The following is a 16311-nucleotide window of genomic DNA, read 5'->3' on the forward strand; positions in this document are numbered from 1 at the left end:
CCTTTTGGTAAACAGCGATGGATTATATAAGATGAGTCGCCTGTATATTACTCCTGATGGCTTCTTCTTTCGAGTTCACATTCTAGTTGTGGATACTTTAAACTGCAGTAAACCGTGTCCAGACTTTAAACTTGGTAAATAATTCCAGCTAAACCCATTCCACTGTTCCTCCTGCATGCAGTGCAATTTTAGTTTGCCCTAGTTTAGTAGGCTGATGCTGGGTTGTTGTGGTATTTTGGAAAAAAAAAATGTATTTACTGTTAAACTGGAGGGCTTCTCCCCTCCCAGTTTCTCTAAATTTTCGGAAGAGAACCAACTGCATGAAGAAGTCAGGTAGCAGCAGAGTCCTTTCTTAACTTTATCCAGTTCCAAAGTGATCGCAAGTTTTCAGGATTGCCAAAAATATTTAAGCAGGAGCTTAAGCTGATGTCTTTGTAAGTAGTCCAGTTTTCCTTCTAAATGCAAGTTTATCAAATACCAGTATTTCCCCCAAAAAGCTTCTAATTGCACTTTAACACAGTAAATCATTATTTCCATACAAGCGCAACCCACAAGTCCCACTGAAGTTCAGGGTGCTGCTGTACTAAGCCACACATGTAGGATCCGTTTCCGCAGGGTACAACTTGACATCTGTTCATCAACCTGTTGCCCTTAGAGCGAGTGCGGTGAGTGAATCCACGCTTTCCTCATCATACAGAAGTCTCGTTTATTTTGCAGGCAGTAGATACATTGTGATGGGTCGGATCTACCACAAGAGACGACAGATCCCCGCAAACCTGCTGCAGTTCCTGGGAGGGCGCCTGAGGCCTGGGGATGGCTTGCTTAGAAGCAGCAGCAGCTACGTGAAGAGGTTCAACAGGAAGAGGAATCGCAAAGTGCAGGCGTCTCACACGAAATGCAGATAAGGCTCCAGTAACCTCCGTCTAGGACACAGGCAGCAGCAGAACTCACCTTCCAGAATAAACCTGGCCACGGTTTAGCAACAGTGGGAGATAGTTCTCCTCACCGCTGAAACTGGTTGTGATAGGACACTCACTTTTGTGCTTTAGCAAGGACTGACAATGTTTTGAGTCGGTACCTATAGATGGTGAAGTTTAGCACAAAAGTCAGTCTAGGGAACATTAACTGGTCATGAATTTGCTCCAGCTGTTTTCAGAGCCACAGGTTATTATTGCATCCCCTGCTGTAACATACCCATAATAATCTGTAATAATTGTAAAGTAAAACTCTGGAGGCATTGTTTTAGGTACGCAAGAAGTAACTGCACTTTCAAACCCTTAACCCTGAACAAATGTTAGATGATACCACACTTTATCTGTAGAGGATGTCCATTGTGTTTTCACACAATTCTGCGTGAAGTATGACATGCATTTGGTTCAAAAGAAACCAACAAAACTAATTATCAATTGTTTTAGTATCCTCAAACATGTCCATACTGCTTTTAAAAAAATGCATCATTCTTCAAACAAGGCTGGATTTTCACATGAAGCACACAAAATAGCTATGTAATTATCTGAGTATATGAAAACACTAACTGAAAGCAAATCACGTAACTGCACAACTCAAATGCCCAATTAGGCTTATGAATAACGGCACAAGGGCATGCCAAAGAATGCAAAATAAGCACGCAATTGCACATGCATTTTGTATGCCTAGTTACACTGTCAGTTCCTTAAAAGTTCAGCCCTAGAACTGTGTACTGGATGTCATTTTCCCATAAGAAGTATTACCAAGTTTGTATTTGCACATCAGTAAAGTTACTTTTTCAATCAAAGATACAATCTTTTAGTACCTTTAATGTTCCTGGGTTCTGGGTTCACTGTTTCCTGGGTTCTGAATGGTCCAAAAAGATTATGTAATGATTTAAACAGTGGCATCTCCTCGTTCAACAAGTCGGCTGGGGATTTTAAGAAATGCAGTCTAGCTTAAAAAAAATATACATACAGTGACATCTATGATGTGACCTGGAACAGGAAGCAGTGGCTTCTGTAAGCACTTTCTGTTTTGAAGCAAAGGTAGTTCCTAACACAGTTCTACCTCTCATACACGTCTGCAGCTTGATTTAGGGTCACTGAAAAGCTATGGAGTAGTGGATGGGCAATAAGTCACACTGTATGAAGTATTTCTTGATACGGAATAGGAGCCAAATACCAAGAGCAATCATGACATATTTTGGGACCCAGAAGGCTCTTACTATATGACAAATTTACTCGTAGCTCGTGTCTATCTGAAAAATGTACCCTCTCACTTTTGTTATGTGAAAGAAGATTTCACATGGAGCGCAGCATATAGAGATGGAATTTTCCTGGGAGACTTTGAGGGGGCTTTTGATTTGGCAGAATGACTGTTCCTGGCAATGAACCAAAGCACGGGAGTGGACTGGGAGGGACAGGAGAAGGCAAGAGGAAAGGTTACATGTGCATCTCGAGTTTCTGTGTTTCTATTTTCAACTGAAGTCCAGGGACGAACCAGCAAGTCCTACAGTCATCCCTTTGCCAGGAACAGCAACTAAGCACCCTTCCCCGCCCTAAGATATTACTGAAATCTAAAACAGGCAGAGTGTGGGTACAAAAATAACATCCACAACTGTATCTCATTTTGATTGTCTCTCGGAAGAAATAAATCATAGTATACCAGTGCTAATGACATCCAAAGCCCAAGTAAAACGCCAATAATTGACACATGTCTGCACCACTCCCTCAGATAACGGCTATCGCTCTAGAAGCAAGCCTGAAGAGCAATTTGTTCTGTGTTCTCTTTTTGCATTACAAAGCCATTGTATCTTTCCTTTCTCACTTGGAAAGTCACTCCTTAAAGTGTTACCACAACAGCTGAGCAACAAGCCACTGTATTTCACAGCACAACTGAAATACAGCCGGAGCAGGAGCGAAACGACGGTTCTTACTTCTTACCAGGCTTATCACATGCTAACCTACTGAAGGAAAAAATAATTCCTAGGTGAAGTGGATTTCCACAGTCTTGCACTCACTGTTATGAAAACCTCACAGCATCAACCACACTGTAAAGAAGATGGCACTTACATGCAATAGTTGCCACGGTAATTTTGATACCTTACAGTTAATCATTTTTTCCCCAGCAGGATAAGCATGAAAATTCTGCAGCCAATACAGAGAAATCCAGGAGCACAGGAATATCATCATCTTCCTGTCTTTCCAGGGGTTAACTCAAGGCTTTTGGGTAAGCCCAACTCTTTATTCTACTATAAATATCCATTAGCTGTTACATGAACTAAATCTAGACCAAAGATAATTGCTTCAAATTCATTTGAGGAGACAAAAAAGAAAATCAAGCCGGTATAGCTCACATTATCCAAATCTGTGTTACCATGTGTGACCATTTTGAAAACAAATGTTGCAATAATTCATAAAAATACGAAGAGCAGGATGACTGAACAGAGATCACAAATCTTATGAACCTACCATGGTTTTAAGCAAGGTGGGTATTAATTACAAGAGTGATAGATTTTCAGTAACACCATTTAACCATAAAAGAACACCACTAATAAATCAAGAAAAGTACCTCAAACTACTCAATGGCAATTGAAAACACTAAAAAAGGCTCTCAGCACAATTAAATTGCATGTATGGATTATTTCCCTAATCAACCTGATTCACTGGCAATTATATAAAATCTGGCAAAGCCAAGACCTATATATGATAACATGATCAAATGTTTCATTAGAAACACCACCAAATCAATGTCAAACACATTACTTTATTTGTCTAGGATGATGCGTCCTATAAGGTACAAAAAAAGTACTCTTCAGTTTGCCACAATTTGTTAAAAACATAGCGATCTATTGCCTACAGGTAGGAAAGTTTTAAATGATGTCATATATATATTTATATATGAATAAATAGTACAGAAATACTGTGACGTTTTGATGAGATGCAGGATATGTTCAAATGCTGTTAAAAGTTGAGATTTTTCCTTTTTGCATTAAAAACACAATGCATACAATATGCAGCATTTTTTTAAACGTCAAAGGACAACATAACCTAAATGCAACTACTCTTCTTTAACTTCAAGAAGCATAATGGGTTATTGTTTTCACATTGAACAATTATTTTTAATTTTCACATATAGGTTAAATGACAACATTTGTATGTACAAAAAACCCACGGGTTTTTATTAGATAAAATTCTCCCAGAAGAACCTGTACACCTGAGCCTGTAAGTGTAAGAAAGTGTGGTCAGTAGCAACATCTTTTTAAGAAAAATAACAGAAGAGGAGGTTCTTGCATAGCAAGGTGTGAGGTTAAACCCAAAAGGAGCTTATCCCTAAATGGGGTAAATCCCAGATCGCTGTAGAACAGAAGTTAACTGTGAATTAGTGCAAAAACTAGTCAAATGGTTGAAGAGCCGCATACAAACCATGGCCGATTAACTACAGACAGGAAACAAGAGTAAGTCATTTATATGCGCAACGTGAAAGTGAGAGCGCGGAAAGAAACAGCAACGTCATCTGCAACTTGCATCTTCCTGTGACTTCAACTTATCCCTCATGGTAGCGCTCCTCACACAGGAAGCGGTGAAGCAGTCCAGAACGCCTTTCAAAGATAAATTACACTTGGTACTTTACATTCCTAGAGTACTTGGCAAAATATCACTTAATGCAGCGGCGGGCAGCGACATTGCACAAAATACTTCCTACCATGTCATCTGTTACAGTAATTTTGGCACCACTGTAGGAATTTTATAAAGGGGTAACAGCTGCTTAAGAAAGAAACATAGTAAACGCTACCTTTGGAGCAAAATAACGTCAGATCTCCCTGGCCACTTCCCTCCCCTATTCCTTGAAATATCGGAACAGATCCCCAAAGTGTTACAAACATATTAGCGCACACTCAGACACACCTACATCTGTGGGGAGAACAATTATCTCCATTTATTTTGTTTCATATACATCCATATTTTGAATTTTAATACAAAAGAAAAAAATTAGAATCTGACAAATGTTTACAAACAAGATACCTTCAAATAGATTTTACTCATTTCAGTCTGGTGCAGAGTAAATGATAAATTGTACTGTTATATTCAAGGCAACAGAGTCTGTAGTCCATGACCACTTAGCCCAACTTTTATGCAAGCTTAATTGTTTTTATCTACCATGAATGATAAACTCATTGTTGATTCCCAGTTCTGTGTGTGTGCACATGTGTACATAGCAGCTCCTTTCATAGAAAGAAAAGACATCTAGAGGTCTTCTTGTACTTTTACCTACAGGAATCATGTTAAGATACAGAATGGATTACATGTAACCGGGGCTGGATTTTATAAGAAAAAATAATTAGCTGACAAATGAGGGCAGCAATAAAAAAGCGTCTTTTTTGCAACAATAAATAAATACAGTCAAAGTTTTCTGTGTGGACTTTAAACCAGCTTCTTCACTGAAGAACAGACGTGGCATTTCCATGGAGTTAAACGTGACCCCATTTACTGTATCTTTTTTCTTGCTCTCTTTCTCTCTCTCCTTCAACAAAACAAAGTTTTCCTGCTTCTGCCACAATAGTACAACAATTTGATCTTGACAAGAAAGTGGTGCTGCTGATTTTTATTTCTTTGTCCTTTGGACAAAATAAGCCAAGAATTTAATTTGACTGTTGTGACCAATAAAAACGCAGTTTACATCAAGTCTTGTCAGGATAACCTGACTATAAACATCTGGCTTCTTAATTAAAAATTTTCAGACAACCAGATTCTTGCTCGTGTGTTAGGTTAACACGCTGAACTCTAAGAAGCTGTAGACTGCAGTTTGTTGTTATGGGACCTGCAGAATACAGAAGAAAGTGAAGAATTAAGCACCCTTCATTTTGGAGAAGACAGTTGCTGCAAGGTGTTGCCAAGGGTACATCACAATGAGGGAATTACCACCATGTTGCTTCCATTTATTTTTTTCCCCTTCAGAAAAAAGAACACTTAAAACAATTCTCTCTGAATTTTAAGCACGTTTTCGCCTACAGTATACAAATATTTCAGTACTTGTAAAATGCAGTGTGTCACTGGAATATTCCAAAATGCCTGAAAGCAGTTTTACTCTCATATTTACATAATAGTAGTCCATCAAAAGGAAAGCAAGAAGACATTTTTAATTGTGAATATTTATAATAAGGTATACTTTGCTTAAATTTATTCAAGTTGTCTTTGGATTAACTTAATAGAAAAAACTGAACAGGCATGTTAAAATCACATTTTTGCTAATCAGAGTTCAGCAAAACTCCTCTTTGACATTCACAGTTTTATTAGTGACTGAAAATAAAACAATAAAATACATGGTTTCCAAGATGAATTTTGCATTTTTCTCAATACATTATGCGAGGAATGGGACAATTTGTTTGTTAATACAGTTACGTTTACCAGCGTATGTTTGCTGGTAACAAAACCAAAAACACAACGTTTTCTTTTTAGACAAATGATCTGGATTTTTAGGGCAGTTTAATGTCATCGAATTGTACAATAAAAGAAAGTGACCCCAACATCCAGTTCTGATTCCAGTTAAAAAGTTCAGACTAAAGATATCACAATCTGCAAGAAAAGAAAGAACATGGATGGTATAAATGAAAAACAATAACAAACAAGATGCAGCAATGAAATCAGCGTGCAAGCAGTGAATGCTGGATAACCAGCTAAAGCAAGATGACAGAAACATGAGTTGAAAACTGCCTGATAAAAATCATTAATACAGTATTAAATTGGAAAGAAAAATGCTGGACTAATTAATTTGATCTCATCCCTTCTTATCAATCCTGCTCTCGTTGCATATAGGAAGTTAGACAGCTTCCGCAACAATGGACATAAAGTGAAGCTTTCAATTTACTTAATTACGAATGCATATAATCCTGCATTAATATCTCAGACTAGCAGTCTGTTACAGTTTTGACTGTTACAGTTGGATGGACAAAGTTAACTACTACACATACACGATTTCTGAGTAATGCTGAAAGGCATCCAAGGTTTGTAACTCAGTTACAGCTGGCTGATGTTGGAATACAGCAGCGATGCAGGAGAAATCTGTATACTCCATTAGTGTTTTGAGTAAGCTGGTTTTAGGAACAGCTGTACGGAATACCACATTATAATCTGACCAGTGCCACACAACTCCCATGTACGTGCGACTAGACAGGATCGGCAAGCAATAGAAAAAATTGTAGTAGAGTTGCATAATCTTTTTCAGGAATGTCTATGTTAGGGAAATACTCTACATTGATCCTTCTACAGAAAAACATTAAAAAAGGAAGTTTAATTTTAAATACTAAATTTTGAATTCTGTTTAGTTTTCCATATCCTACTTTAAACCTTACTTATTTCCTCTGGTTTAAATATAGTAAATTATAAAAAGATGGGAGAAATAGTAAAAACTAAAGTATTTTAATTTCTCTCATTGGATTATAAGCTTCAGGGACGAATTGTCTCTTTCTAGCATCTGAAAAGTATTTACTGCACAGTAGAACATTATCAGAACTCAGAACACAGTGTTTGTCCTGATCAGAAGTAATTCTCATGACGTTTTCTGCAGCAATGACTTAAAAGTGTCATTCCAATGTTCTACGTTTATCATACTGCCCAAATTTGCATCTAACAACTCATTTTGAACAAACATTACAAAGTAACCTCCACAAAATCATATTTAAGCCATAATTTTGACAGAAAATGACAGCTGGCTATTATAGAACAGATTTTTTTTTTTTCCTTTAAAAGAAAAGCAGTTGTCCAGGAAAGTGCATGGAGAGGCATATCCCTGTATGAATGCAAGGTAAGCTTATAAAAGCATTAAGGAGCTTTTAGGGGACAACAGAACATCTATGATTAGGAACACTTTAGCTTACCTGCTTGCCTTAAATCCTTTTAGTTTCTGTACAAAGAATGATTCAAGAACTTCTGCACATTGGTAAAAAGGGGAGTCACTTGGATTGTAGTAACGACAGTTATCAAAAATTTTGGTCATATCCGCCACAAACTCCGTGACCTTTTTGTAGTAACGTTTCAGTATTCTTTCTTCCATGGTGGCAAGGTCTTTAAAGAAACCAAAGATTATTAAAATGAGACATTTTCATCCTCGGCAGAACTTCCCATTGTCAGACTGTGGGAAACAAAGCCTAACCGGGTTAGTTGCTTTTCCAGGAATGCTGGTTGTGAGCTGGCGACACCAGTAGGTCTCCTTCAGAATAAACACTTACACACGAATATGTTGCGTGCAGCTAAATTAAAATGTAAGTATCAAAATGACTTTGGAAAACTTGGGTCTTTGCAGGAAGCTGTTCGCTTTTTCTGAAGGAATTAAGGAAAAAAAATGCCAGGCAATATGGATTCAGTTACTTCTACTTTATTGTCTTTACAGCCCTCACTGAGACCAAGAGTCATATGTGTACATGTAACATCTATCTAAACCTGCTGATTATTTTTTATTTGAATTCATGACTTGCTCTGAATGAATTACTCATTTTCACGGCCATGTGCACATTACCACCTGGCACAGATGAAGGAGAATTCAAGTCCAGGATCATGCAAAATGCTAGTGCTCTCATTCTTACTGACTAGACACATTACTGAGACCGGAATGGTGAAGTAGAGCAGTAATTGTCCTATTTTAATGCAAATGTAAATTAAAAAGAGGGAGAGGAATGAGAACTATCAATTATAAACATAGCTGTCTACACGTATAGTGGCACTTTTAACTGGAAAAACAGTGACGTGCCCTTGGAAAATGCCCTTAAACTGCTTATTTTGAGATGTCAGTAATGCCAGAATGTGTGAAAACAAAGATAGATGGGCCTGGATTACCTACTATATTTTACATATACATATTTACTTCTATCCTTACAAGTGTATTTTCCTGCTAGTTAAGTCAGAAAGGGCTCAATGCACTTTTGTCTACTTCATTCAATCATCATATGCTTATTATTATTTGAGCTTTCCTTATAAACTTTAACCCATCAATTATGGAATAGGAGTCGTTCAGCATTTTCATAACAGCACAATCCAAAACTTTGGAACAGAAAAGGGCACAATTTCTAAGCAAAATATTATTTTCAGTCAACATACTATGATTTTGCCAAGATACTAAATTTAACTTTCCTATTTCTAGGATCAGTAAGGAGTAGGTGGGAAGTTCAAGTGATACACCAGCTCTCATTTAGACATATGAAAAGGTATTAGTTCAATAACTGGAAGGAAAGGAATAACATTTAGCAACACCATTTCTTGCAGGATGTTGATTTTCCTAAGAGGTTTCACATTCAAGTGTTTATCTAGCTTACACCTAGCTAACTGGTGAGATCAAATAAGATCAGAGTAAAACACTGGAAAGCTGCAGCATCTCCTCTTCCACTTTCCCCCACAACATTTGAAACGATTCTTGTTCATATAGCTTTAAAGACAACTTATATATAATATGAAATTTAATATACCATCAAGTCAGATGAAGATAAATGTTAAACTCCAGCTGAAGTTGCATGTCACACTTAACTGTACCAGCACCACTTCCTCCTCGAACTCTAGAGTACGCACCCCACACCTCGTAGGAGGAACTGATGCACAAAGACAGAAAAACCCAAGCAAAGGAAAACATAGCAAAATTGTCCTCTTGAAATAAAGTAATTTAGAAACAAGAATCCTATCCTACTGCTGCACTCAATTTCACATTTTATATGTTAGACCGACAGTATTTAGGGTTAAAGAGTCAGCCTAGAAATAGATATCTTAACCCTCATGAACTTGTAAATGTATCAGTGAGAAATCACGTTGTTTCACCTGCCTAACTGCAAAAACTGTGTATTCTGCAAACTGTATCTTCAAGATCCCTGGATGGAAATGGTCAGCAGGTCATCAACTTGATATTCAAAACCCGAAATCCACTCACTCACTCACGCTATGGCTCGGGAACACTTACCCATTGGTTCTTTAATAACACCATAATAATCTGGTGCATCATTGGGATCTACCGGTTCTAGGAACGGCCATGCCATCTTGTGAGCCTGTCAGGAAAACAAGACACAATTACAAAAATAATTAAGTCAAATTAGCACTATTCAGTAGCTAAATATTTTCATTATACTTTTATCTGTTGGGGTCTAGAGTTGAATTTAAGGAAGAAGTGCAGCATTATATGAAAAGGTTAACTAGTTCTCATTTGATGATGGGGTAAAGTTTTAAAGCTCTATATCAATGACCAAGTAGTTGGTCTTCAAAATAGAAAACTATGTGAAATTCAGACATAAGAGGATACTGTGCTAAACAGGGTGCAAGGAAAAGAATGTAATGGATTTACTGAGAGTGCCTGGCACTTCACACCTAGAAATGGGCCACTGTTTTCACTTCCAAGTACTCTGAAATTAATTGGTTTTCATAAATGTCTGCAAAATATAGGACAATGCAAAATATTACTCTCTGAGGATTTCTGTTACCATACAATTATTTTACCAAAATTCTTCACAGTTGTAGCAGAAAAGGTGTATTTGGGAGTGACGGATAAACCAGAAATGTACCGTACCAGACAGCGATGTAGTTCTTATTAGCAGGATGCCATCATTTACACGCTGATAACGACCTTCTGTGAGAACACTACTGAAATCTAGTAACTCTGAGATTAAAGTACGTAAGTGTAGAGCGGAAATCATAGAAAACTAATCTGAGAAAAGAACATTGCACCTTCTACATCCTGTGCAGTTAGGTTACCACTCTGCCTTTTGGTATTCTAAGTAAACCTGCTTCTTTTAAAAGCCTTCCACTGAAGAGATTGTTTAGTTTCACTAACTCAGAAACAGCGATATACTAATTATTGTAAATATTCCTCAGCACAATAATGCCAATCAAGTTTGCAGCCAACAAAGTGGCATTTCTCACCAAAAAAAAAAGAGCTTTTGATATTTCATTTAAAAGAAGTCTCAAGCCACTCGAAAAGAAATCAAAATCTACTCCAAGACTCACTAGATATGTCCTATAAAGTGAAGCGCTCCACTTTGCTGCAATCCTTATTCTCACCTGTAAGGAACGTAGTACTCTTCTTAAACCTTCATAATCTTTATCAGTTAGTGGACTCAGCACAGTCATGGCATCTTCTGTGGACTGACATTGTGGACACACGTATTCATCAATGAGATCTGCCTCACTTTGTAAAATGCCAACACAGCGCCCATGATACCAGTTCTGACATCGGTCGCAGCCAATGTAAAATCTGCAAGATCCAAAAAAAGTTAGTGCCTTGATCTATTCAGTTTAAAGGTTACATTTAAATACATAAACCTGCAATCCCCTGCACACAAGCAGATACTTGGCATGATTAAATACAACAGTGTAACATGTGGTATTTCAGACTGAGAAATTCTAATTACACTATTCAAACTGCTTTTGTATTTACAAACAGGCTAAATTACAGACCATTTCAAATTAGTTCCTAAATTTTATACTAGGCACTTTCAAACAATCAAGGTTTCAAAAACCATTTGTCTGCTTTAGGAGTTGAAAGGAAGAGTGTAATGCCAGAAGTCTCACCCAACCAGTATTCCAAACCAATTCAAGATACATTTTGCACAAACTGGACTACAGCTAGGGCTCTTGTTTCACTCCGTACAAACATTTTTCATATGGAAGCTTCAGTCTTGTAGCTGAATACAGAAGGGGTATTCTATGACACAAAGCCTTACAGTAAAAGATACCAACCATATACCCCCATACTAAAATTATGCTTTCTATCCAGATCAGACAAAAGCACAAAAAAATCCACTAAATACTACATTTGTCTTTTAATCTTTCTAACCATCCCTTGTTAAAAAAAAGAAAAAAAAATATAAAAATCAATCCCAATTTAAAGTACATGGTGGTTTTAAAAAAAAAAAAACAAAACAACAAACCACAACACTCAACACATTTTTGACCACCCTGAAAACTTCACTTTTCCTGAACATTTACCATATAGAAACATTTTGGAGAGGAAGACAATTACTGAAAAGCAATTTGTATTACGAATGAATACAACATATGCAGAATAACTTCTTTTTTCTTTGCAAGGAACAGGTAACCACAGTCAGAGCAGTTTGCTACCTAAACATTAAATAAGAGGTTCTTATCAGAACTCACTGTGACTCATCATAAGGTGTTCTGCAGATACAGTACAATTCCTCACTGCTGCCCTCTTGTGCCCGTTTACAATCATTACAGATGTACACATCCATTTTCTTAGCCTCCTTTTCTGTGATGCCAACACATTCTCCATGATACCAGTTAGTACAAAGATCACAGCCAATATAGAACCTAAAAGTATTCACAATGAAAATGACAATGTAATTGTCATTTCAAATGGCATGGCACTTTTCCCTGCATTTCTCTCTGATGCACTTTCTTGCTGCCCTACTTTCTTCAATTTTCTGTCTCAGTTTCCCTGCTTCCTAGCATTCTATCCTTACAAACTAACATCTCATGCTGCAGCTATACTGTCAGTAAGGTCACTTGGGCCAATTTTAAATTGACAGTTCATTAAAATGCACATCAATATGTAACCGGACTTTGGCAAAGCTGGGCTAAAAATCTATGTCTCCAACGTGTGTGTGAAAAACTGTAAAAGGCACAAAAAGACAAGGCCAAAGAAAAAGATTTACATTTTCAAAACTGTAGCTCAAAAGCCACTGAAACATTTCCTTAAGATTTGAAAATGTAGGTCTCAGTTAATTTAAAAAACAAAAGCAAAGCGCAAACACCAACTAGGAGTTACAAGTATACTACGAAGAACATGCATCCCGGCCATGTGTAGAATACATATTGGTATAACATGATACAAAAGAAAATTGGGTCAGGACATGGTTGTCGTAATTTTATTTTTTTGGGGGGAGGGGCACTGAAAAACAGATATTAAACTACTCAAAATTGCAACAAATTAGAATGCGGACCATTCTTCAGAGAATAATGTCTACTCTCAGACACAGCTATGTGACGGAACCAGGTATGGTATGACACAAAGTGAAGGGAACCAGGTACAGAATCATGTGAATGGGACCTTGCACAGAATGATGTGACAAAACTGTAACGTATTATGCAAGGATGTTTGACATTTTGTGTATGGATATCTCAAAACATACCTACGACTAGTGACAATCAACCAGATGGGCGAAGTTACACATCCATTCTCTCTGCCTAAGCAAAAGCAAGCTGACTCAGAACCTTAGTCTTCCATCCACGTGCTGCTGTACGAATTACTGCCATCCTAGTTTGTCAGCCTGCAAGCACCAGTCACTGGGCACTACACACTAGCAACAGGACAGTAGCTAGCACATGTTCCACAAAACAAGCATCTCTAATTTCTTGGGCCTCTGCATATGTCCCGGATACTCAGATCCTGCCTTTTCTCTTAATTTTCAGTCAGACAAATCCTAAAAAAAAAAATAAAATAAAATCACACAACCCAACCTTCCATAAAGAACGGAGAGATACAGCTCCTCCTGACAACTATCAACAACGATTCAGCCTGTGTCCTCCTCCCCCGAGGGACTGGGTCTGCTCCTGGTGATCTGGAAGCACATTTATGTCTAGGTGCAGATGCTAAACCTCGCCACTAGAATACGGAACAGGCGTCACATTATGCTTTAACAAGTAAGTTGCAATCTAAGTAGGAATCTTAGAAGGATACCCTTACTGACCAGCCTCAAAAACAATATGAGCAAATCCATACAACCCTGGAGTATCACAGATGAGAATGAAACATAAGAGATTTGCAATAAAATACACAACACAGAATGACTTTTGAGGATTTACTACGTCCTAAAAAATGCATAGGGTATTCATCATATACCGCAAATTAGCTTTTCAAGCAGCACATCTATCTTTTCTGAAGTAGAAAAGAGACACCAGCACAAAGAGGAGTATCTGATGCCTATATATATGAGAAAATTAAAAAAAAAGTTTACCAGAAAACTGTTTTAAAACTTGACTAATCGCTTTCCAAATAGTGAAAGGATCATGTAGTTCAACAGTACAGTCATCATTTGTAAGAACATAAAATTTAGAATTCAAAAAAAGCAAAGCAGCAGAACTGAATCACATTGCTAAGGATACTACTAAGTTATTAACATTTCATTTTCGTGAAGTTTTATTCTGTGCATTTAAGCACAGTTCTCGATTCAGGCTACCAAAATTCACTCTATGACCACACTTGTCATCGGCTTACTCAAATGCCCAATGGAGTCACCAGAAAGAGTTAGTCTGACAATCAAATCCTTTTGCTCACAGAATTTGTACATCTCATCTGATTTTTGTGACAGTTCTAACTGTCTTACTAACAACAGAAGCAGTAATACACAGACCTTTGTTCGGCATTGCCACAAAATGAGAACAGGGTATCCTCCTAAGTTTACTGGATGACAGAAAGCCTAACATGACGTTCTTACTTTAAGTAAGATAGGTGACGTCCCTTAGATGTCAGAGTGAACAACCAACCAGGGCATCAGAACTCTGCTATTTCTACAGTGATGGCAGCACGGAGAGCAGTCTGATTTCCAGCACTGATGTAATGGTCAGAGCTACTGAACAACCAAGGGGAAAAAACCCCAAAGACCTCAACTTCATTTAAAAAAACATATTAAAAAAATAAAAGGCTAGAAGGAACTTCAAGAGATCCTCTAGTCCTGGCCCTAAATTTGGAATGAGGAACCATTACTGGAGTGAAAGCACTGCTTCACCTCTATGCTTTCTTGCTGTTATCAGCATTTAAACCACCACCAAATGGCACCAATTAATACTTTTTCATATTGTCACTTGTTGAGCAGATACATACTCGCCTGGAATTGGTCTGAAGTCAAATTTATTTTACATGCATCTTTACACAGCTATCAGACGTTAACCATTACTAACTACTGAGGTTAGTCACTTCCAGCTTAAGGAGGAACGCATAACACTATCCCCCTGCAATCCACTGCATCTTCCACTCCACCACTTACTGAATTTCTTCACGAACTTTGTACGTAGCATAAATATTTTTCCTCATTCACAGTCAGAATCAAACTACAGACAACTGCAATTTTCACTTTGTCAAATGCTTACATATTCATCTTTTATCAACCCTGGGATGTAAATTATAACACATGGAAACCATTTATACCTGAAACATTCTCCAAAGTGAAGTAACTGCAGTCCAGTAACTTGGAACCCCCTTTACCGGCTATTGACTTACAAGAGAGTCATTTATTGGAAGACGGCACCAAAGCTATTCTAAAGAACATCAGCTACTTGTTCACAAGAAATTGCTTGAACCAAATTGTCACTTGCTTCCGAGGCAGAGGCAAAACGGCAAAAGAAAGAATAACAGAGCGGAGGAAAAAAAAGAAAAAAGAGTATGTGCATGTGAGACAGAAAGGTCATACAATGGAAACATGCAAACAAGTAAAAATATAAATCATGTACATTAATAGTATAAATCAAGTATGTTAATAGTTTTGTAACTGCTAGTGGAAAACAGAGACTTTATTCTTTATACCTTAGTGATCACTGCAATAACACCTGACAGTCTATCTCCAATTCTAGAACTACCTTGCACTAATAGCTAAATACTAAACCTAAAGCTAAGAATACACAGTGAAAGACTATGGCATTCACTACTCACTTAGACTCATCATAAGGCGTTTTACAGATGCAGTAAAGCTTTGTGTCCTTCTTTGTTTCCTTTGAGGTAGTAGAAATCATTTTCTTTTTCTTGGACTTGGAAGCTGACAAATCTTTCTCCTCATCGCGCTTTCTCTTCTGGGAGGATACTGGCATTGGGACTGTGGTGGAGGAGGAGGAGGTGATGCTGGCGGCATGTTGCTGTGGTGGCGGTGGTGGCAGCGGTGGTGGTGGTGGCGGTGGTGCAGCAGCTGCGGCTGCGGCTGCAGCAGCTGCGGCTGCAGCAGCAGCAGCCTGGGCTTTTTCTTTTTCTTTCTTAATTTTAGTCAAGTCTTTCTTTAGCTCCTCCTGAAGTATATTAAATGAATAAATAGAGAGGGAGGCACTTCATATGATTATTCCAGGGCAGGATTAAAGTCTAGTCATAAATCCCCATGCTTAAGCGAAAGAAAATTACTAAAGCCATTTACACATAGACATTTTCTAATGTGCTTAACCTACAATTCACATAACATTAAGGGATGACACTCTTGGCCTACTATGACCCATTGGCTGTAATTTATCAGAAGCTGTTTCAGGAATCAGGGTAATTTCAGTCCAGATGAAAAACAAGAAGCATAAAAAGGACGTATACTAGCTTCGCAGAGATCCATGCCTCCAGAAGCAGAACGTCTTCCTCTATGTTTCCTTAAAATCTCACTGAGCA

General features: G+C 37.7%; 2 protein-coding genes across 2 annotated transcripts in view; one reads left to right on the top strand and one right to left on the bottom strand.

Annotated features, from left to right (window-relative positions):
• The first annotated feature begins 2 nt into the window (after positions 1–2).
• On the top strand, positions 3–1300 carry C22H17orf58 (chromosome 22 C17orf58 homolog). Its single transcript, XM_009817601.2, has 2 exons — positions 3–134; positions 718–1300. Exons 1-2 carry the CDS (start codon positions 32–34, stop codon positions 903–905), a joined length of 291 nt encoding a protein of 96 aa, XP_009815903.2. The 5' UTR covers positions 3–31; the 3' UTR covers positions 906–1300.
• Positions 1301–4917: 3617 nt separating this feature from the next.
• The window catches only part of BPTF (bromodomain PHD finger transcription factor), a 58456-nt gene continuing 47062 nt past the window's right edge, over positions 4918–16311 (bottom strand). Inside the window, exons 27-32 of the mRNA XM_059828132.1 lie at positions 15607–15953; positions 12096–12269; positions 11001–11193; positions 9910–9994; positions 7847–8033; positions 4918–5790 (exon numbers count right to left, since the gene is read on the bottom strand). Of these exons, the coding sequence (XP_059684115.1) occupies positions 5754–5790; positions 7847–8033; positions 9910–9994; positions 11001–11193; positions 12096–12269; positions 15607–15953 (1023 nt within the window). The 3' untranslated portion in view covers positions 4918–5753. The remainder of the gene's footprint in view (positions 5791–7846; positions 8034–9909; positions 9995–11000; positions 11194–12095; positions 12270–15606; positions 15954–16311) is intronic.

The sequence above is a fragment of the Gavia stellata genome, chromosome 22 (assembly GCF_030936135.1).
Source record: "Gavia stellata isolate bGavSte3 chromosome 22, bGavSte3.hap2, whole genome shotgun sequence".
In the NCBI taxonomy this organism is placed as follows: Eukaryota; Metazoa; Chordata; class Aves; order Gaviiformes; family Gaviidae; genus Gavia; species Gavia stellata.